Source organism: Clytia hemisphaerica, unplaced genomic scaffold (genome assembly GCF_902728285.1).
Source record: "Clytia hemisphaerica strain Z4C2 unplaced genomic scaffold, Clytia hemisphaerica genome assembly, whole genome shotgun sequence".
In the NCBI taxonomy this organism is placed as follows: domain Eukaryota; kingdom Metazoa; phylum Cnidaria; class Hydrozoa; order Leptothecata; family Clytiidae; genus Clytia; species Clytia hemisphaerica.
The window spans coordinates 370,210-393,796 of NW_027103888.1; the positions used below are offsets into that span (position 1 = coordinate 370,210).

The 23,587-nt window shown below is 35.2% G+C and overlaps 1 protein-coding gene across 1 annotated transcript in view; it reads left to right on the forward strand.

Annotated features, from left to right (window-relative positions):
- The first annotated feature begins 466 nt into the window (after nt 1–466).
- Nucleotides 467–23,587, forward strand: part of LOC136808512 (tyrosine-protein phosphatase non-receptor type 13-like) — a 48,433-nt gene continuing 25,312 nt past the window's right edge. The window contains exons 1-17 of the mRNA XM_067065038.1: nt 467–802; nt 2,296–2,364; nt 2,526–2,616; nt 3,760–3,839; nt 4,715–4,791; nt 5,373–5,559; nt 6,190–6,294; nt 6,928–6,978; nt 7,456–7,521; nt 8,862–9,010; nt 9,516–9,610; nt 11,560–11,816; nt 12,019–12,078; nt 12,752–12,889; nt 13,500–13,673; nt 14,426–14,482; nt 15,057–15,138. Of these exons, the coding sequence (XP_066921139.1) occupies nt 788–802; nt 2,296–2,364; nt 2,526–2,616; nt 3,760–3,839; nt 4,715–4,791; nt 5,373–5,559; nt 6,190–6,294; nt 6,928–6,978; nt 7,456–7,521; nt 8,862–9,010; nt 9,516–9,610; nt 11,560–11,816; nt 12,019–12,078; nt 12,752–12,889; nt 13,500–13,673; nt 14,426–14,482; nt 15,057–15,138 (1,753 nt within the window). The 5' untranslated portion in view covers nt 467–787. The remainder of the gene's footprint in view (nt 803–2,295; nt 2,365–2,525; nt 2,617–3,759; nt 3,840–4,714; nt 4,792–5,372; nt 5,560–6,189; nt 6,295–6,927; nt 6,979–7,455; nt 7,522–8,861; nt 9,011–9,515; nt 9,611–11,559; nt 11,817–12,018; nt 12,079–12,751; nt 12,890–13,499; nt 13,674–14,425; nt 14,483–15,056; nt 15,139–23,587) is intronic.

The window sequence follows — 23,587 nt, forward strand, 5'->3', positions numbered from 1 at the left end:
TCTGTTTAAAGGGATTATCAGATGATTTTTGATTTTTGGCTTAGAGATACCTTTTATGGTCCTAAGAAACACCTCCAAAGTTTTTGACCCAATTATTTTCCAAAGCTAAATATTCAACTTTGAATTTCCAAATTTTTACTTGAAAACAATAGAAATTCAACGTAAAGACAGTGTAAAGACTCATCTTTAGAGATTTCAAAGTCAAATATCCCAGCTTTGGAAAAAAATTGGGTCAAAAGATTTAGAGAAAAAATCATCTGATAACCCTTTTAATAATAAAAATTCTTTATACAAACGTCATGCTACTGTATAGGTTAACTGGTGCAGCTTTTCCTTAATATGGAACAGCTTCTACTGGATATTGAGCATAACCATTTTGTTTCTAACGAACACAACTACAAATTGTCAAGAGACTCTGTAGTAAAAAAGGCTTAGTTCAACTAATCTTTCTTTTTATTTTAGATATATAAATAAAAACGAAAACAAAAAAAACAAATACAATAGAAAAATATACACCAAATATTAAATGACAGAAGTATAGGACTTGGAATCAAATATCATTGTTGGTGTTAGAAATACAAAAAAAGTGAATTGTTTATAAAATCAAACTTGGTTTTGGTTGATTGAACTGGATAAGACATCATAAAACTCATTAACTTGAGCAAGGAGAACATCTTTTTCAGTGGAAAAAAGGTCTTGGGTAAAGACTAAATTGTTGTCCATCCTATGAAAGGAGTGTAGAATAATGACCACCAGTGCCTGATGAGTGGATTGTTTCAACGCCCAGATGACAACACCAATTGTAAGAGTCTCTTTTATTTGTTGTAATCAATACTCCTGGTGATAAATTTTGTCACCCCAAGATCTGCATTGCTCTTTTTTTTTCGGAAAATAGGTAACAAAAACTCGATTATCGAAAGTGATCGATAAGTTTCAGTGATAGAAGGTAACACTCTAAAAATTGGCTTTAAATCAGCTCTTCCCAGGCTATTTCTGACATTGAAGGCTCGATTTATTTTTCATTTAACTTTAAGATGTGTCCACTCAGTTTCCCCTCCAAAATGACTTATTTCAATGCTCTAACCCTCCTGATAATGACTTTTCAAATATATTATAAAATATGATTTTTGAGATTTCGAGAATAATTTTCCCCTACTGGTAAAGGGTTATTGCCTTGCTTTGTTTCTCGTTGTTGTATTTTATGAATCTGTTCTAAATTTTTTGAATCCCTCATCATGTCATTGTTGATTGATGAGAACCTCGTCAGTCCTGGAAGTTTTTGAATTGAGATCAAGTTTAAAGGGCAGAAGTGTCTAAGAAGGGCTTTTTCCTTCACCTTTAAAAAACACGGTGATAATGATGAATAGCAATCTTATTGTGAACATTTTAACAAGATCAGAGAAAAACTGTAAAGTTCTTTCATCATATCCTATAATTTCTTTCTTAGTTAGCTAGTCTTCCCAATATCCTCTTCTCAAGATAATTTCAGACTAGAGTCTACTTCTTGCTTAACTTTGCTTTTTTACATTATTTGTCCATTTGCCCCGTCCAGTGAAGTAAACTAGGGCATATCACTTTCGTTTTCAAAAACGATTTACAAGAAAAACCCAAATGGACTAGATCCATTGGTATGAAATGACTGCATGTTCAAGAAAATTCACAAAATGAAAAATGCCATATTAAAATTGGGCCATTTTATGAGTGCCCTTTTCAATTCCAAAAAGATAAAGCAGAAAAATAAAAAAATTCTGAAGACATATCTGAAATCAGCAAAGCTCAAAGTTTCACAAAAGTAAAGGCTAAAAATTTAGATCAAGTAGAAAAAATCTTAAAAAGATCTTAATTTTTCATCTTCATTTTTTATCTCATTCTCGAAATTTTGAAAGATTTTGATTTGGAATCTTAGAATCATCCGCTTAAGATTTTCCTTTCAACGAGGTATCGCTTTTTATTATATCTTTTCTCTTTCAAGACTTGGACTACCAAATTTATTTGGAACAGACTTTTACCTATCATTTACTCCTTATGAATAACTACACTACACCAATAAAAAGATGATTTATAACTTAACTCAGCGAACCACTAGCAGGCTGAATTTCTATACAGTATATTATACGCAATTTTTTTTCACCAACTAACTTAGTTGGTAAAAATAAGGTTTTGTTTGGTTTCGAATTTAGGTAGGAATACTTGATATTCTGAATTTAATATTGAAGATAGGGGATGCCTTTTCTTCTATAGTGTGCTTCGCAAAAGAAAATTAATGTTTCATAGTAAATATTATTCAATTTTTAGATCGGAGAAGGTGAGAAGTTGATCACAACCGTTTTATTGAACGGTGAACGACTGCACGTCCGAGTTCACGTAAGTCTGTCTAATTCTCGGCGGATTCCGCTCCTCCGTCTACATTGAAGCCTCCCCAAACTCCTCGACTGATTTCTAGAAGTTCAATAGTAACATTAATTCGCTTTTTCCAATCGGGCACTTTGAATCGACTTTTTTCAATTTCTTTTCTCATTCTTTAGGCGCATGCGTGTGGACAAAATGTTTTCAACGCGATTGTGCAACACATTGGACTCAACGAAATCACTTACTTTGGCTTGATGATCATTAAAGGTATACTCTACAGTTGACGCTCTCTAGTTCGACATTCTACTATTCGATACACTCCATTTTTCCATAATATTGAAAGTCACCGTCAACTCTCATAAACGATGCTCTACTATTCGTTACGCTCCATACTTTACTATGTTGTCTGACAACAACATACTAAAGTCTGTCTCAACATAATCAACATGGGAGGGCTAAAAAGGCTATAACTATTGATATAATTCAAATTATATAGCGGTCGTGTCGTGTGCTTGTTGAACAGATACTCCGAAGTGGAATTTTATTAAAAAATTCAAAAAAATTCAAAAAAATATGAAGATGAAGATGTTAATGTTAATGTGTATATTCTTTAAAGTCGAAAAAAAAGTGTACAAAAATGTACTAGCTTTAAAGCTAATAGAGTTCGACTGGAGATAGAAAGTGAAGTAAATCAACTATTATTATTCCCGAAAAAAATTACGAAATCATATTTTATCTTTAAATTTTAATCTGATAACCTACCCTTGATCATTCCTAGCAATACCCATACATTGGAAAAACCAATCATTAGAACGTATTTTTCTTCTTATTTTTCAACATTCTCTTTGACTGACTGTTTTTACCCAACGAGTGATTCAAAACTGAAACTATACGAACGTACTTTCCCACTCGTTTTGAATTCGTGGAATTTTTTTTGCTTTCGATAGTTGTACCTCTATCATTAAGATAAGGCTTTTTTCATGTCTTTGCATGTTTAATGTTATCTTTTTAATTTTGAAGTACTTTCTACAATATCTTTAAGTTTTGTTTTGGCTTTGTGATGTTACCATACAGTTAAACTCTTTATAAACTTTCTGCTTGAATAATAATAATCTCTCATCCAAAATTCGAATCTTGCAAAATCAAACACATGTCAGATTCTTAGTTTCAAACTTTAAATCTAATTGGCGTAACATCTTCTTTGCATTCGTTTAATGTGAGGGTGAAAGAGGGTTGACATTAAAAATCGGTAGCTCAAATCTATACTTAAAAATAAACTGAAAGAAGATATTTTACTGGCATCCAAACTAGGCATCAGATTGACTTTAGACCCCCTTTAGACAGTTAAGTTTTCTTAAAGCTCTTCTTCTCTTGTTAATCAACGATTTTGATTTTTTGTTTTTCACACAGAGGGAGAGCAACAGTTCTTGGATTTGGATGACAAATTGAACAGACTGGCGAAATATGCACCTCATCTGTGGAAGGACGATGTAAGTTAGCTAATTCCAGACCGCTCAATTTTTTTGTAAACATAAGAGTTTCTGATTATCCGATGGCGGATTGGCCCACGCTAAAGTTCTAAAGGAGTGGGTCAATTTCTCTTCAGAGAGTGATAGTCGCCCTTGCATGCAAATACTTCGGTTGGACCCGCCAATCCCCCAAAACGAGGGCTGGGTTCAAGGACTCCGCTGCAAAATTATTGACGCGGACGCGTTCAAAACTTTCCCGACCTTCAGAACTTTAGCGTGTTGAATGAAAATTTCTACATCTGGGTGACACATAAAAATGAAAGAGGCCCAATGGTATGGGGCTAGCTGCTAGATTTTAATGAAAAATCTATATGAATAACCGCAAACCTTAGCAGATCCTCTTACGGAGACACTCAGAGAGGATACGTGTCAGCGTGGGGTAATCAGAATCTGCTCTCCGGCAGTTGCGATGCCAATATTTCCAGACTAATATTTGCATGGGGCATAATGATGTAGATGAAACATCATGAGAAGCTACGGCTACGTCTCCATTCTAGTAAGCAGGCTAATCCATCCCTAATATGGGTACGAAATCGTACAGATGGATGGCTAAACTTTCTCATTCCTGGCTAAACTTTACTTTAAAACGGAAAAAAACCAACACTCAGGGTAGGTACAAAATTTGAACTTACTAGCCAGGAATTTAGAAGACTTTTGTGTCTTGTTTACGCATTTTTACACGGCAGAAAAATTATTTTTACTTGGACGCCCGGAAAAAACAGTGGAAAGATCTCGGAATTGCAGCAAGAATGTTTCCCCGGGAATGAGAAAGTTTAGCCACTCTATTGTACAGCGCTTAATATTCTTCATATTATTATTTTCTTCTTCTTGCATAGGAATCATGCAACTCTTCCCTTGTCTTCACCATATTCTTTCGCGTCAAATATTACGTTGAAAACATATGCTTATTACAGTAAGTCTTTTTGTTTATAAAGGTGCTTTGAAAATGTCTTTGTATGTATATACCTAGGCCTTGGTTTCCGACCTAGGTCCCTCTGGCGGGATCTAGATCGAAGGATGCTGATGATGAGGCGCAGAACCCTAGGTTCTATATTGGTTAGTATTTGAATGACATTGCTTGAATATTTAAAGTTTTTAGTAGGTTGAACGGTGAAAAAGAATGCGGCTATTATATTTTGATTTTTCCCAAAAAGTTTTTAGTAGTAATTCTTGTGCCCACGGTCGAGGTTGACCTGAAGGCTCCCGTTTCGATAGCTTGATACCCGAAGTTAGGGGACGGATTTTATTCATTATTCCTTTAATTAAGATTACAGTTTATGTTTTCTAATTCGACGTTCTACTATTGGATACGCTCCATTATCCAACGATAGCGAAAGTTAGCAAGAATTTCTCATAAACGACGCTCTAATATTCGATACACACCCTTATTCGATGAAAATCGAATTCCCATTGAATATTGAATTAGGGGTTGTAAACTGTATATACTTTTTGATTCCTGCAACACACCTTTGACCTCTGTTGATTATACCATAGAGAGCAGCAGACGCGTCATCAATATTACCTGCAACTGCGCAAAGATGTGTTAGAGAACAGCATACGGGTACACGATGATACATCCATGATACTGGCTTCGTACGCCCTACAAACCGAACTTGGAGATTATGATCGTAATATACATGGGTTGGATTACTTTGTACCACAGTTGTATTTACCTGCTAAGGTTTGTAATATCTGTCTTGTAAGGAAGGAAAATTTGGTATGAGCAGGGACATGGATAGGGAGCACCTCTCTAAAAACCGGGATTTTTCATCTCGTTTCATTGCGTAAAAAACCGCTAGTGATGTCTAGTATAGGCTAGGACATGGATAAAAACTACACTCAACCCTCTCTAATCTGGACCTCTATTATTCGAATCTTACTGTAATTTGAAAAATTTTGAAATCTTTTTGTAATTTAAAAAAATGATTCCTCAGCCTCAAAAATGGTTTAAATTACTCTCTGTAATTCGAATATTTCTCTACGTCAAATAAAAATTTTGGTCCCTTGAAGATGGAATTAGATAGAGTCGACTTTATGGAAAGTACAGACTAATTATAGTCTTAAAATAAATCCAGCTTGAAATATACCGAGGGTAAAGCAAAGGGACTGAATTAACACTAAAAAGCTATAACACGCCTTAAGATGTGAAATATGAGTGTATGATCGGTTATTTCTTTACAGAATTCGTTGTATTTACGTCCTTTCGTATTTTCTGATCATTGAAAAAACAGGATTCTTTTCTTTTCTTACATTTTTCTGTAACATTTGATATTTGATTTTAATTTTGAATTTCAAACCTTTTTACTTTCAGACGATCGCCAAATTGACCATACCTTACATAAAGAATGCACTACCCGCCATGCATCAGTCGCATCGTGGTCTGAGTGAAGCACAAGCTGAAATTGAGTTTCTGAAGGTGAGAGGGTCCATTTTTTTCTTCGTTTATTCATTTGCTTATCTTTCTTGTTTGCTCCTGCATTGCGTTCTCCGTTAGCTTCTAACGCGGGACTTGACCCTACTTGTGTATAACCTATACTAGACGCAGGCGCAGTATAACGTCTATTCCACTTTGTAACTTTTTCGAATGTTTTGAGCCCAGATTTTTGCCGGGCTGTAAAACATTTGATTTTTTAACGTCACTTTAGATCACGTTCACACGCTACGATTCCATTTTGCTCCGAAATAGAATGAAGCTATTTTATTGGTTAAGTTCAAGTTTTACGTCACTTCGAACCAATAGAATGGCTTCATTTCGTTTTTGAGTGAAATGGAACTGTTACATGTGAACATAGTGTTAAACTTTCGAAGCTCTTGCAGTAATGAGAAAAATCGAATTTGAGACAAAGCAATTGAAAGGCTTCTATTTTTCCAAAATCACCAAAAAATGGAATTTAAAATCCCGGTTTTTGGTGAGGTGCTCGCTATATCAAGCCTGTACCAGACGGACACGAACCGGTATCAAACTAGAGCTATTACCCTTAAAGTTCTTATAAACCACAAAATTGTTTGATCTGTATATAGTTTTTTCTACATTTGATTCATATTTCAGGAAGCACAGAAGCTCAGTGAGTACGGCGTATTGTTTAACCGGGTGTATAAGGTAATTTGATTATATTCAGTTTCATTTAGTGACTGATCACTAGAAACTAGTTTTCTTATTTCAAATTCAGAAAAAGGGCCATGTCCAAACACCCTTTAGCCAGTCTTCAATGTTAAGCTTCGCCAGACGTAGCATCGCTTTCTAAAAACCGAAGCTGAGACCCGTCTCTTCAATCTGTAACTCAGACCATGCTCAGACGTTACGGTTCCGTTTCGCTCCGATGTGATTTTCGTTACGGATCGAGAGTGTTCATATTAATTTCGGAACGTTTGGAGCAAGAAAATGGAGCAGTTCCGTTCCGATGAAAATAGTGGAGCAAAACCGTTTTGATCTGTTTCGCTGTGTAACGTCTTCTTTTTTGACATTTTGAATTTTGATGTTCACGCTTTTTTTCGGAACGACTTCGTTTTAGAGCAAAACGGAACCGTAACGTCTGAACATGGTTTCAATGCTTGTGTTTTTGTTTTTATTTTGTAGAAAGAGTACAATAAGAAGGTTCCATACAACTTGGGTATTTGCGTACGTGGACTTGTCATTTACGAGGTTAGACTTCTTGATAATAACATGTATTTTCTTAATTATCTATTATTTTTAAAAGTTGATATTCTATTCTTACGTGATAATTCGCACATAGATTACCCCAGGAAGTCAAATATTTTTCCAAAGAGACTCGACAAATCTTGGCCGTCAAGAATATATTACTGTCCCACAATGCTGGACAAAAGGTTGTAGACAAATGAAATTTCAGTGAAAAATGATGAGAAATAGAGCAAAATGACTCTTCAACGTGTCTGAAAGGGGAGGGAAGTTAAGAAAAACACTTTTGAAGTCGTTGCATTGCTTTTGAATTGCTTTTGAGGAAACCACAAGTAAAAAATCAACGTTTTGATACTGGTGTAAGCCAGTTAATCAAGCCCTTGTGGTTAGCCCTTGTGGATAGACTGCAGTGGGTGACTTCGAAAGACTTGACCTGTTTTTGATCGATATTGAAGTATTTTGCAAATATTGCAGAAGTCTACATACCTTTTGTCCATGATTGCATTTTAGATATACAAACTTCTTTAGAGGATTAGTAAAACTCTCCTTTTTGAAGAGTGAAACCTTTCGGAAATTTTATAGTCCCCCTTAAAGTTCAGGAAAAATGTTTTTTTTAATTTTGTAAATAAATAACCTTTATTGTACTATAAAATATTACTTCGACAATCTTTACTGAAAGTTGACAAAACTTGATGATAATTTTAGTAAATAAAGACCAAACTTATACATCATAAACCATTTTATTTTTATTTGACCGAATTATTGTTGACCGGACTGGACTGGACTTGACTTAGATACTGACATGACTGTTTTTATGACTGTATTTGACGATACGTTTTATTTGCTTTGACATCTCGTACAAGTAGGTGATTTTTCATTTTCTTTATCTACTACATACTATATATTTATTTATACCCTAGGTTTTGACTAGACCTTCTTTCGTTATTTTTAGACTAAAAATAATTCCCGACTTGCACTGTATAATGACAAAAATACTGCCTTGCCTATGCTCATATTTGACAATCAATATTCGACGTTTTAAAATCTTGGGAGGTCTTTTTCTCCCTCTGTACTGATTTTTTGGTAATCAGGGATCTGCAAAGATAACTGCTTCCTTTTGGTTCAACATTTTCAGCTTAACAGATCTTTTTATCGACCAACAGGAAGTTACTTTCAGAGCGGAATCAGTACTGATTGTCCGTGATTCATTGGGACTATGATGATTTACGTTACTACTAAAATTTCATTATTACATTACTATTATAATTTCTTCATTTTTTAAATAGCAGTTTCAAATGAGCCTCCTCGATATCTAAACAACTATGTTTTCATATCCTTATTTTTAGGAGACTGGGCCAGTCCGGAATCCAGTATGTAAACATCCATGGGCTAAAGTGAAAAAGATGTCTTTCAAGAGAAGTAAATTCATCGTGGAATCGGAATGTACCAACCCTGCGTTCGCAAAGCTCATGTTCTACACAACAAATTACAAAAGGTACACATATTTCTTAATAAGAATAATTTTGAAAGAATTTCAGAATCAATTTTTACTAAAATATTAGAACAAGTTTAGAAGAATAAAGGCACCAAATCTCATAAGGAAGGATATGTTACATCCAGGGGGTGTATACACATCGGAAGAGCTACATATCCAGAGGGTTAGTAGAAAACAACAGGTCACTGTTGTGGCTACCCCAAAGGGTAAAAAAGTTTGAAAAATAAAAAATTCGAAATATTGAATATACTCTACAAGTATTATTGTTGAGAATAAAGCAAGCCTAAGTATGTAAAACATCGTCAAGATTCTTAAATGCTAAAACTATTAAATTACGCATATCGAAAATTGCCCATAACTTGATATGTTCAACACCCCGAGACAATTTCTTTCTGGAAAAGCGCATTCTGCTCTCTACATACCACTCTCGAATAATCCCCCCTCCCCCTTTAAATAGTATTCCAGTTTTGGGAGTTTATTGTATCTTTATTTCCGTTAATTTCAGGTCGAGATATTTGTTACGGATGAGCTCCTCCTTCTTCAATTTTCAAATGATGATGGCTTCGAGACTTGCCATGTTGCCTGAGCACCTTCAACAAGGTATGCCCCATTAATTAGCCCTTTAAGTGCCAATGTCGTATATATCAGACATAGGCCATGTAGGAGGGCGAAGCCCTCTTGTAATGCCCAGTTAGAGTTATAGAAATCGTCATTTTTGGTCTAACTCGTAGGAATTGGATTGGGCTTCATGGCCAAGCAAAAACCAATCAGAAGTGTCTATCCAGCGGGATTTTATAGCCAAAAAGTCAAAAAAATGCAAAAATTTGACAAAAATCCACTTTTTTCAGATTTTGACCGTTTTTTGACGATTTTTGGTCAACGAGTGATCCAAGAGCCTCCAAATTTGGCTCTGCTTTACTTGATTCTCTCTTTCAGCGAATTGATTTGAAGTTTTACCACTGGGCACCTTTCTATTATTCAGACAGGTCCGCGCAGCGCAATGATTTTGATTGTTCGGGGGGTCAACTGATGCATATCCAGGGGGGTGAAATCTGTTGTCCGGGGGTCAAAATTCCAGGGAGGATGTCCAGGGAGGGGTAAATTTCCAAAAAATTATGTAACTTACCAAACATGAAAAACTTCTAAATGCTCTTTTTTAAATACTGCGAAATGTTCTCAAATCTGCATACTGCAAACTTAACTCTATATGTAAAAATTGTTTGTAAAACGATAATTTTGAAAGATATAAATAATGCTGATGAAGGAATTTTTGGATGCTTTTGTAAAGTTTCGAGATAATACTATGCTGCTTTTTTTCAATTCTTTATATGCTTCCATTGTTTCTCTTACTTCATTTTGTATTCCATTAAATTTTAGACAAAGATTTGATTAGATTTTTTTTGTCTTCTTCAAAACATCAAAAAACGAATCGGGACAGGGGTTTAACTTCTCTTTATGTTTATTTTTAATTAATATGCGGTAATGCTCCTTATGAATTGGAATAAATTTACCGAATCAAAATTTCAAACTTGTTTTCTTTATATCTCTATACCAATGTCTGAAGCATAAAAACGGCTGTTTTTTGGACCTACCCCGGTGGAGGTCCTATAAATTAACCTATGTTTGTTCGTCTGTTCGTCCGTTCGTCCGTCCGTTCGTCTGTTACCAACTTTTCTCAGGATTGAATCATAGGAATCTTTTGATTTTTGGTATAAAGGTGCGAAATGGTAGTGGCCAAAATGTGATGGAGCCCGATTTTCGAAAAAAAAATTTTGGGGGCAAATTTGGGCCAAAAAACGGCTAAAAAACGGGTTTTTTGTACTTTGTGAAAAATTGGATCATTAATTTTTTCTGAATTTTTGCATGGAAGTAGGGTACCATCATAGGTAAAAGATGGCTCAAGCAGATTTTTGCAAAAAAATTTTGTTGGCTCAAAAAACGTCTTGAATATGAAAGAATATTTCAAGGGCATGTTTTTGGTTTCTAAACGTTCTTTTATAAGAAACAAACGACTAATTTTAATAGATCTCCACTATTTGTGTTCTGAATGATTGTTTAATGGTCACGCTCAAGTAGATATCAATTATATATGTGTTAAATGCATAACAAGGTAGGTCCATAAAAGTATCACTTGTTTGGTTGTGAATTTTAAAACCAAGAGATTGATTTGACGGTTTTCAAACCTGAGATTTGGTATAAAAATTTTTCAGTACTCGAAAAAAAAATGAGGCTCTTTTTGGATTCCTTGAAATCGTTTGACAATGTTTTTTTTACCAAGAGGTACCAACAGGTAAAAGATTTTTCGAAGGGTAATTTCAAGGGGTCTCTTCTCTGTATATTTAGTAGGGATAGTTCTGATCAATTAATATAGATTTTTGCGATACAAATGAAATACATAATGTCAAAAGAAAATATTGTTCGTGTACCTAAATAACATAATTTTTTTCATTTTTAGAGTTGAACAGTGAAAACACAGTTGCGAAATACGACGTTTCGACGTTTTTCTTTTTATCAAATTCTCAAGATTTTATTTCTATGCATATTTTTAGAGGAGCAATATGCCCCGCCCGTCATCCCTACAATGCAACAAGCCACGCCTTCTCAAGTCGCCCCACAACGCCTTGATTCCGCCCGATCGCGCCAACTCGATACTACAGACTCTGCTTCACCCTTAATAATGGGCGTAAATGGTGACCAAGCCGGAAAGAAAGGCTCAATCACAAATGGAACAACAGGGACTGGATCGACTCAAAATGGTTCTGTTGTCAAGGAAACACCGAAAGCGAAACCAAAACCGAAACCAGAGGTGAATTATTGTCTCTGCAGACTTTGGTGGTTTAAAGTGTTGTATTTTCTTCAGTTTCCTATACCTTTTTGTACGTCTTTGTGCATTTTAATAGAAAAGTTGGCAGACAGATCAGCATGTGGGGGATATTCTATTTACTATGGAAATGTAATTCAAATGATGCAAGGAATATTCCAACTATTTAAAACTACCTATTCTTTAGGCCAAACAATACACACTTGACTTGGTGAAAAAAGAAGGAAGTTTCGGATTCAGTATCGTGGTAAGTTTTTTCGTTAACATTGGGCTATTCCAGAAAAAATTTATAGCCCCTATGTTGAGGAGATCTTTTTTTTAAAAGGTGACTCCCCTGGATTTTTCTCCAATTTCTTTGGACCACCTTGGATTTTCAAGCCGATTTTACTGACCACCCTGGATTTTATCATTCAAAAAAACAGATCACCCTGAATTTTTTATTTTCTAGACCACCCTGGACGTCACACTTCTCAACATAGGGGGTACAGTCTATTTCTGGAATAGCCCAATATTGTGCACATTTGAGATTACTTTGTAAATCGAGGAGTGGCAGAATAAGCAGGGTGGTTGAAAACGTCTTAAAAGTCAATCTTCATTCTCAAGCGGCACCTACGAAGTAGTATTACTTTTCAAAAAAAGCGTTTTGTCACAAAATTTCTTTTAATTTGGATACGGCTTTTAACGCTATCAAGCTTTTTAGCTCTTTAAAACAAAAATTGTGAAACAGTTTTTTAAATTATTAAAAGAAAGAAGTTGAATTGCGCAAATATACGGAGCAAGTAGCAGTTAACATATTCTCAGAGAAAAAGGAATCATGCTAACTATAGACAACGGTATTACCCTGCAAGGGGATTTGTACTTACACGATGCCATGGCGATAATCCGAATTTGAATTTTGCCATTACCTTTCTATTAATCAGGGTGGTATCGAACTCGGTGGAATTTTCGTCAAAGATGTGACATTGGGAGGTCCTGCTAGCCAATCAGGTCTCATCAAAGCTGGCGATCGAATCGTACAAATTAATAAAGATAGTTTCGAAAATGTAACGAGGAGAGAGGTAAGCTTTCTTATCAATTTGTGATTGACTAAACTATCATTACTGTCTAAAAAGAGCTGCAATTTAAACATGTTGGTGCGACAGTCAACTCTCTCTAAATCGAACCTCTATAATCCGAATCTTTCTGTTATAGCGTTAGCATTGATCCCCTCAGCTGAAAGTAGTGTAAAATGCTCTCTATAATTCGAATCTTTCCCTAGTTTGAGGAAAAATGTTAGTTTCTTAAAGATCGAATTAGAAAGGGTCAACTGTATTCGATAACATGGTTGCCAATCAATCTCTTTGTCATGAGTTTGCTGAATGTCACGTCCTGTCAAAAGTTAGTTCTTTATAAAGTAGTAAGGAGATTTTGATCCGATGGATTGGGCTGAATCTTTTAATCTATCTTTAACCAGTGATAACCTCATATTAAATATCACTACAGTTGAGTCTCTTAAACTTTAACCTCTTTAACTCGAATATCTCTTTAACTCAAACAATTTTTATGGTCCCTACAGTTAACAACGCCTTACTCCATATCTCGAAATTCCCTTAACTCAAACAAATTTGTGTTCCCCGTGATGGTTCAAGTTTTAGAGACTCCATTGCATTAATACTTATCTCACTCTAGGCCATCAACACATTACGTGCAGCTCCTGACAAATCTCGTTTTATCATGGAAACGTTCGGGCAGAACTTAGTGTTCGAAGCAGACGTGTCCATACTTACACCTCTCGCAGTATCAGCGCAATCATTAGCCATCCACCAACCACAAATCCCAGTACAACAGACTGATCGAGAATCGGTATGTCAAGTAGCCTGTACCACCCCAACCGTGTGTGGACGATTTGTTATAGCCCCAACCGTGTGTGGACGATTTGTTATAGTCTCATCTTTTCCTTTATCTATTTACTCAGTATAAGCGGTTTTTGTCTAATGGTATACGGTGCTCAAGTTAGTGGGTTCGATCACTAGCCGGGTTTTATGTCGAAAATTTACTTGGTTACTCTCCTGAACACCCGTGGACAATTTGATACAGCTTTTCTTGGAAAAATATCGATTGGATATGGGCACGCCTCCCTCACTCCATCTAAAAAAAAAAAGCTTTCTATTGTTCGTTCAATGTTGCAAGCACTGCGATCTTTTCCAATAATAACGAAGATAAAACCTTCTTTTTACCATTTCCAAGAGTCAAGGAGTTGTTCATGCTGATTATTCCGCGCTGACACAATTCCATTTTTTCCTATTCCCCAGTAAAAGTGACGTAAAACAAGAAGAAGAAACTTACAGCTGCTGTCCTTTTTTTAATCCACAGTTCATGTATTCGAGATAAATTGAGGGGGACGGTATAAAACAAAGTTGACATGTCTCCAAAATCACCGTCCACTTTGCGGTAAAAATACCGTCGTTTGTTTAGGTGAGCAAAGGCGATATAGAGCCGTACATCAACTATCGACTTTGTTTTGTATCGATTTCATCATCCGATACATAAACCCGGTAATGTTAGAACTTCGTCGTTATGGTGTTGACCTTATGATTCTATATTCTTTTCTTCAGGAGTTCATTCGAGTCGATCTTCCAAGGAAAGATAACAGTTATGGCATAGGTTTCACTGTAAGTTTTCCGATTATTTAATTCCCTCTTTGATTTACGAAGAAACTTTTCTCTTGGAAACGCTTAAAATAAGCAGTAAATAAGAATAAGTCACGTCTGTTTTTTTTATGATTTTTGACTTATTTCATTCTTTGCATGCAATTTTGTTTTTAAGAACTGATTGAAATATATTGAGTGGCTCCATACAACAAGACCTACCAAGGACCCCCTATAAAGTAACCTTTGTAACCCGTCCGTCCGTCTGTCTGTTATGAGCTATTTTTCGATATTAGCTTATTCGGTTTTTCAGATTTTTTGCACAGTTATGCAAAACGGTAGTTCCCAATTCCAAATCCCAAAATGTTACGGGCCCGATTTTCGAAAGAAACAGTTCATGAATTCATGATATGCACCACTGCAATGTCTTTATGAAATTATGCAGCTATCTTTTTTCTTTGTTTTTTTTTCACCCAATACGTCACTTTTTCTATTCTTTAAGTGACGTATTGGGTGGAAAATTTTAAGAGCTCTCAGAAGACTCTCCAGTGGTGCATATCATGAATAGGTCCGTAAAAGTATCATTTTTTCTACACAGGGTGGACCAGAGTTTGGTGGAGTGTACGTAAAATCAATTCTACAAAATGGATCTGCAGAACTCGATGGAAGGGTCGCTATTGGTAAGAAATGAATATTTCTTGACTGTTCTCAACTTTAGTTGAGCTAGAATTTGAGAATGTCTGTGTGTCTGTGTGTCTGTCAAAAACTTTGGGGCAGCCTGGAGACTTCAAAAAAGGTCGAAATTGGCTGAAATTTGGTACACTTGTTAATTGGGTGAATATCTGGCGTCATTTTTTGAAAATCTTTCGGCTTATCGTCGCTTGAGGAAGGACCTTGTGACCTAACCTTTAACCGCGGTCGAACAACTGTCTATATACAAGCTTCCAAAAGCAGTCAATATCTTTGTGTGTACAACGTTAATTTCATTAAGGAGGGACTTTATCATATGCTATCATCAATAGGGGCATAGTGCAAAAAACTCCGACTTAAACATTAGGTATGCAAACTGAGTATTGTTGACTCTCGCTAATTCGAACTCGAACGAGAACTCTCATATGTTCGAATCACGGAGAGATTTGAATCAAAGAATGTATTCTTCGCCACGGCATGACGTCAGAACTGGGGTACAACAGAACACTTACTAAAGATTAATTATGTGTTTTCAGTAAACATAATCTTTTAGTGAGTTAAACCATAGTGTTTGTTTTACCTTCGAAATTAGTAAATCTTATTGGTTGAAAAAGATGTCACATGACTTTCCGTGGCAAAGAATTTTATACTTTTTCTCCTTGAGGGTGACTAACAGCTTGTTTGAGTTATAAATAAATTCGAAAAAAAGAAGATTAGTGAGAGAATCCACTGCATATTAGCTGGGTATGCGGGTTGAATTTTGTTCTCAAGAATCTTCCTCAAGGAGGGCTCCTTTAGCGAGCCTGGCACCCTTGCCCTCATGCATAGCCCCTAAAAAATACTTTGAATTTTGAAGGTTTTCTAACTGAGAACATGTGAGAATATTGTTTTCCTATAACTTTGATACTGAAAAGTTTTCTTATATTATGTAAAGAAGTAAACCAAAAATACGCGTGTGTGTGTTTCTCGATGAATCTTTTTTGTTTTGTCCTTCGGAACTTTAAAAAGAATTGTTTTGACTTTAATAAACATTAAATCAGGCGTATCTATTCAACCTCAAGAGGAATAAATATTTGCTTCACGCATGTATTATATACAGCTCCTTTATAAAATGAAGAACATTGAAGTAATTTCTATACAAAGAAAATCCATGTGATTTGACTCCTAACATACCTATCCTTCCGTCCTCATGTCAACCATAAATTTCAACGAATTTCAAAATGTTTTCTTTAAATTCATCACTGACGCATTTGTTGAATTCTGTCATATTCTCTTTAGCATCAAGTTGAACAGTGACACTTAGCTCTTTTCTGAAAGTACCCACCGTCATTATGAAACCCTGTTTCTTTTTGATCGGAAAAAAGTGAGATTTCAATACCACATCTCGGCTACCATCTTTATCATATTTATTGTTGACATCACTGTTGCCTAAGTTACTGAACTCCGAATTCCGGAGCAACGATACCATTATTCATCAAAATGTGCAAAACATTGACAATTATGGGTGCTACATTTTTCGATTTATTTAAACCTTTAGTCGTAGTCATGACTTCATCTACCATTTTGAAAAACTTTTGCTGGTCGTCAATAGCAGCTGAACGCATTTAAAGTGTTCCCACTACTTGATAATTTCCCATTGGAGTCAAGGTTGTGTTTGACATCAAGGTCTCAAATTTCCTTAGATCTACAGGCATGTTATAAGTATTTGTCACTCTTACCTCGCAGTTGACTTTAACGTCACTCATCGTCTTGTAGAGTAAAGACTAGCACGCTGTTGACAGATACGTGTTTACTTCGATAACAAAAGAATTATAATGATGATAAATTTTCAACGGCCTTGGTTGTCCCCATATCAAGCGTCATAAGTAACTCTACTATGAAATAATACTCGATTAAGTGTTTCCTGGCAACCAAGCTGTCAAGGGCATGGGTCAAGGTTATTAATTGCTCTTCGTTGAAACGGTCCAAAATTTCTTCCTGTGATTTAGGCCATGTTCACATGTTAATGTTTCGTTTCGCTCCGGTATGATTTTCGTTACGGATCGAGTGTGTTCATATTGGTTTCGGAACGTTTCGGAGCAAGAAAACGGAGCTGTTCCGTTCCGATGAAAAAAGTGGAGCAAACCCTTTTCGATCTTTTTTGCTTTGTAACGTCTTCTTTTTTGACGTTTCGAATTTTGACGTTCACATTTGTTTCGGAACCGTTTCGTTTCGTTTCGGAACCGTAACGTCTGAACATTGATCTAGATTTTTGCGAAATAGCTGGGTTTTTGGGAAGTAACTTTTCCATTCAAGCATGGAATGATTTGAATACATATCAACCAAAATCAAAGTTTATGAGTACGTATCTTTTTCATTCCAAGATGTTCCCAGCCATACCACCGTCCATACAGGTCCATTCTCATAATCTTGTTCCCAACTTTCTCCATCAGCCAATGAAAACTCATCAATCAACATCCAATCAGATTTCAAGATTATTTCACTTGTTTGGAAGAAAAAATTTCGAACACAATCGTCCGATTTAACGCATGCGTTAACTTTGCTCACTTCTCCAAAAGTATTTCGAACTATTTCAATTCTAATTTCTTTCTTTCACTCGATGATATTAACACCAGTATAAACAAGTGCATCTAGATTTTTGTTCATTATAAAATACAGTTTCTCTATGTGAATATCTGTTTGTCGAGTGGCATTCAATGTCCATGTTCTGGGGCTCAATATTTTCTTTGTAAGTTTCTATTTTGAAAAAGAAAAAGATTGGATCATCCAGTCTGATAAAATTTGCTTAATTTTATAACAGGGTGTCCACTGAAAGCTATCACCAATAATTTAGAGTTAGAATTTCGATTCTAGGGACAAACAATTTCAGCGATGAACTGTGTCCACTAGAATTTTTTCGACGAGAATCATTTACGATGGACAAATTTTTGTTCACCGGATTTTCAACTTTAGTGAAACAATAAAGTATAAAGGGCGTATTTGTTTCATTGCTTTTGTTGCTAACTTTACGTGCACTTATGTTTTTATTTTTCTGTCCAAAACTGTAGCACTTCTTGTAAATAAAGCTACTACAGTTGCAAAATCCCTATCAGTAGAAATAGTAAAACCCTTATCATTTGCAGGCAAAACAAAGTGTTTAATTCATCACAATAGAAATTTTATTTAAAAGCAAACTGGGTGGTGTTTTCTTAGCCTGATTTCCGAACGAAGGACAAAAGAGCTCAACTTGTAGCTCATAAATAAACATTGCATCGAAAGTTTAAATTTAAAGATAAAGTTTCCATAGAATATTTAAGCACTTTTTAGTAGATATCATCTACAGCATTTTATAGCAAATTAAACAAATATTTCCAAATTATCCTTATAAGATATCTTCAATGCGCCTGGCCAAAGTGATCACAATAAAACTGATCGTAACTTAATCAAAGCAAGACTTTATTCCTCAATTTCGGCGCATTTACAAAATTATTTCTTTTATCGTCAACATGAAAAATATGAGTGATCTGATTGGCTCAAAACGCGTACATAAATGCTGTATTTCATATTATTGTACCGTACAAATACGAGACCGCATTCAACGAAGGGGTCTGGTAATTATTTCTCGATCAAAGTGCCTTCATGGATGTGGTCAAAACTGCTCATTGCCCCTCAGCCAATCATTTTATTCAATCGATTACTGTTTTAGTAAGAATAATTTGAACGGCCACAAATAATCATTCTGAACTTGGCCTGTTTTTATTAAAAATTGTGTTGTGGTTATCTTGATAGAATTTCTATTACATAACACAAAAAGCGTAAACAGGGAGGTCAAGACTTTATGTGGGAAAACTAATCAAAGATAAATTCTCCATTTATTTTAGAATTACACAATCACAAAATCTTCCTCTTTTAGACGATCTTGCACTATTACTGTAATATTCTACATTTCAGTGAGAAAAATAAAGAATACGTAAGCTCAAAATTATGGCAAGTTTGACCACTCCAGTGGTATGTCCATCAACTAGAAGGCTACTTGGACACACCGAACATTTACTATTGGTGTCAAACAGGGACATCGAGACTTCAATTTATGCGTCAATCAATTTAATCGAGTCAAAAAGAGAAATTGGAATTAGGGAAGTTCGAAATGCATTTGAAGAAGCAAGCAAACTGAACTTTCTGATGCACGCATGCGTTAAATCGAACGATGATGGTCGAAATTATTTCTTCCAAACAATGAGTGAAGAAATCTTGAAATCTGATTGGATGTTGATTGACGAGATTTCACGATTGGCTGATGGAGAAAGTTGGGAACAAGTGATATCGAAAATTCTGGAGAGGAAATTGGATTATAAGAACGGACCTTTATGGAGGGTTGTATGGCTGAGAACATCTTCGAATGAAGAAGATACGTACTCATACACCCTGATATTTGCTGCTTCACATGCAATCTGTGATGGAAAAGCTGGATTTAATTTGATATGTAACCAAGTCATTCCATGCTTAAATGGAAAAGTTCCTACCCAGAAGACGATCTATTTCACTAGATCACAGGAAGAAATTTTCGACGTTTTTACTAACGAACAAATGTCATTATCAAATCGTCCAATGCCGTTTCAAGTTCGTTTGTTAGGAAACATCATAGCTTGGAAACAGTATTTCTCACGCTGGATATGGGGTGAACCTGAACCAGCTGATAACATCTATCATAACTATTGTTCATACCTATTGGACAAAAAAACAACTCGAGCTTTGATTGGTGCTTGTAAGTCACGTGGTAAAACAGTACATAGCGTGTTAATGGTTCTCTTGTATAATGCTCTAATGAAGACTCAATCGAGGTATAGGATACCAGTAGAGAATTTAATGTTCTACCCTGTTGATTTACGGAAATTTGATGATCGAGTAAACGGTCCCACAATGCCTTTCGGCAATTATCAACACAACGGTCAGCATTTTATGCGTTACGTAACCCTTGACGACGAAGAAGATTTATTTAAAATGGCGGATGAAGTTATGTTAGAGTCTAAGGATTACAATAGGCCAAATCCCAAAATTACTAACGCGGAACCCATGTTTGTTTTATTGGCAAAAGGTGAACTAACACCTAGCCTAGTGGATTGTTTCCCGATTTCGTGCACATTTAGTAACCTTGGAAACCTTGATGACATCATCAAAGATGATAACAAAGATACGAAAGTTGTGTTAAAGAATCATTACTTTACTGTTCAAACGCGTATCGGCTTTATGGTTGGCTTAAATACTTTCAATGGTTATTTACATGTGAACGTATCTTCGGGTAGCCAAGAAAATCGTCCTGAAGTCACTGAATTTCTTAGAGACAATTTTAAGTTGAATATGATAAAGAGTTTGTGGAACTCTACAATGCGTAAATTCGAACCTCAAATTTTGAAGAATTTTTTTGCTTTTTTCCAAATGCTTGAAATTTTTGTATTCAATGGATGAACCATTTTTTATCCTTTGAAATTTCCTTCTTTTTGTTATAAAATGAACTCAAGTAAATTTATTAAAGTCTTTCCGCTAAATGTTATAGGTAGCGTTGTAGCAGTCGCAAGTTTATATGTATACCGTGTTTTTCTGCACTGGAGATGTTAAATCAGCATCTTTACCTTCCTCGATTTTATTAAGGGTCAAAACTGTGGGTTTTTCCAAATCGTTTCAGTCATATATCAATTCTCAAAAAGATGAATAGATAAATTAGTTAGTGTCTCCTATAGCGGTCCATCTCAGGAGAATCGCCGCCTAAAAAGAAAATTATCAAAATGTTCCCCAGATCACTAATTCACTAAGCGCCTTTATTATTCGTTTCAATCAATTAATAACAGCATTTTTTGCCAAAAAGAAGTAAACGTAATATCCAAGAACATTTTCGCCCTAAAAATCCTATTTTTTTCAAATTTCAATAAATCTCCTCGTTCTTGCTTAAGCTACCTCGTGACCTTTAAAGAAGTATCTATCAATCACCCTTGGTACTTTGAATATGTAACATATATAGACTATTTGATATGATATTTTAACAATTTATTTAGGTTTTTTTTACTACAATAATTACGTTAGTTAAAGGACAAGCTCGAGAGAAATACACTTTTAGATTATATAATTTCAAAATATCCTCGTTTAAGAATGGTCATTAGAGTATACGTGCCAACCAGTGACCGTCTGAAAGGGTTTATAAATGATTTAAAATATGTATTAGTATGTTTACTTAAGTTAAAGGTTTTATTTTTACACAAGTGTTCCCGTTTCATATCAGACACATATTTCATATCAGGACAGACGTGTCTGCCTATTGTTATATTATGTTGATATAAGCAAAACAATGTTTTTCTTTTCCTCTTTTCGACCAATCTTGCTCCATATCCGTGTCGATCCAATGTTAAAAAGTTTGTGAATTTTAATTGATGAGTGAGCAAACGATATCACTCTTATTTAAAAACAAAACGTTAAGTTACCAAAATACAGTTTTCAAATATCGATAGGTTTGAGTCGCCTTCGAATCATCATGGTTGATTTAGTATAACACGTTGGTGTCGTATGTGTCCAATAAATCGCTTTGTATGCGTTCAAAGGATCTAAGCAAATGTCAGTTTCATGTTTCGCATTAAGAAATACTCTGGTACAGTTTGGATAGGTCCCAAACCACCAACCGCCTTGTGATTCTATGGCACATCTCTCATCATCATCTACATCTTCTATAGGGGTGGAAAATTTTTGACCATTGTGAAAAGTAAACGAACTTTGGATAAGATCAGAATCACCGGCCAGTGTTGAATCTGCGACTGAATATTCACCGATGGTCAATGGGTAGCCTTCTGTTTCATTCCCAATATAAAACGTACGAAAAAATGCTTTGTATCTCCATCATCTGCAACTAATTTAATTAATAGTTCATTATCATTATTTTTCGTCCAATCGTGTATGTACGTATTACCCGCCCAAAACACATTTCGCAAATTACCAAACCCATTAGCATATCTCAGAAAGCTCATCCATAATCTTCGTCCATCCATTGGTTCGTTATTTTGTATGACTGTCCAACCACCGCCAGATTCCTCCATATCGCACAATATGAATTTATATCTGTCTTGATTGGGGCTTAGCCTGTATGCATTGCCGACTTGGTAAATACCGGATCTGTATGAACCACCGGCTTCAATGATATCAGAACAAGATGCCGCTTTTTCGTATATCACCGGTACTAACTGTTTGTTTGGGTGGACAGGAAAACACGATGTTCTGGCATAAAAAGCTATTATATGATTTTGGTGAGCCCAGATTCGCCCGTTTGCAGTGAAAATATCAACGTTGAAAGTATGGTAAAGGGTGCATTTTAAACCTGTCTCTCGTGATACATATATGATAGTACAGTTATGCTTACGGCAATACTTGAAACAATCTTGTTCACGGGTGATGTTATTATCGTACCTTGTAACATATTCAAATGCATGAAAGCCGAGATTAGGATACCTTCTCAGATAAAAGTCATCTGGCGAGCAAGTAGATTGATATTGTTGTGTTAATAACTGTCCCGTTGAAAACGTAATGTATAATACCAGTAGTGGCAATAACTGCAGTATTAAGGCCATACTTGCTTTGGTTTCAACCATCCTTGCTATGTTGTAATATGATTGTTATAATATGTTGATAATAACGTAACAAGCTGGTGAAAATAAGCTTATAATGTGGTTTAAAACTTTGACAATATGGTTTGTCCACTATTACAGCAATGTTGTAATGTATATAATTGATTTAAAATGAATCTACCAAATCAATAACTGTTATTTAAAGATTGAACCACTAATGATGAATTAGGCTCTGATTTTCTGTAGACTGTACTGACATCCAATAATGGAAACGTACTTCTTCAGTAACTATACTATCTGCGGTATTGTTGAGGTCTGTGATTCAGACTAGGTTTCCTGATGAGTTTTATGTAGCTCGAATCTAATATTAGTCCTTTCGAGAGCGTTCGCCTTCGTCAAATGATTGTTCCTGTCTAGAATGTAGTAAATCTTTTCATTGAAATTATTTCTGTTTTTATCTTCTTGACTACCTTTTCTTGTTTCCCTTACAATATTTAATTTCTTTCGATACTAAAGTTTGAATATTGTTCCCCTTAGTGAAATTCAAATTAAATTTCTGACATTCAATCGAATTTCATCATGTTCAATAGAAGTTTATGATTAATAATTTAGCCCGTTTGATTCAGTGGGATTATATTTAGAAACGGGAAAATTAAAAATTGATTTTTGCTTTCCGCGGATCGAACGGAATTTAATTTTGGTGTTAAAATATATCCTTTAGACGCAAATATGTTATTTTGAATCTGTCTCAAACCAGCAAAAAAATGCTCATTTTTAAGCATAACCATCATTCTTTCAAAATAAACAAAAATAGTTTAATTCTGATAAATCTACAAGTCAGAATCTTCATTTTAAT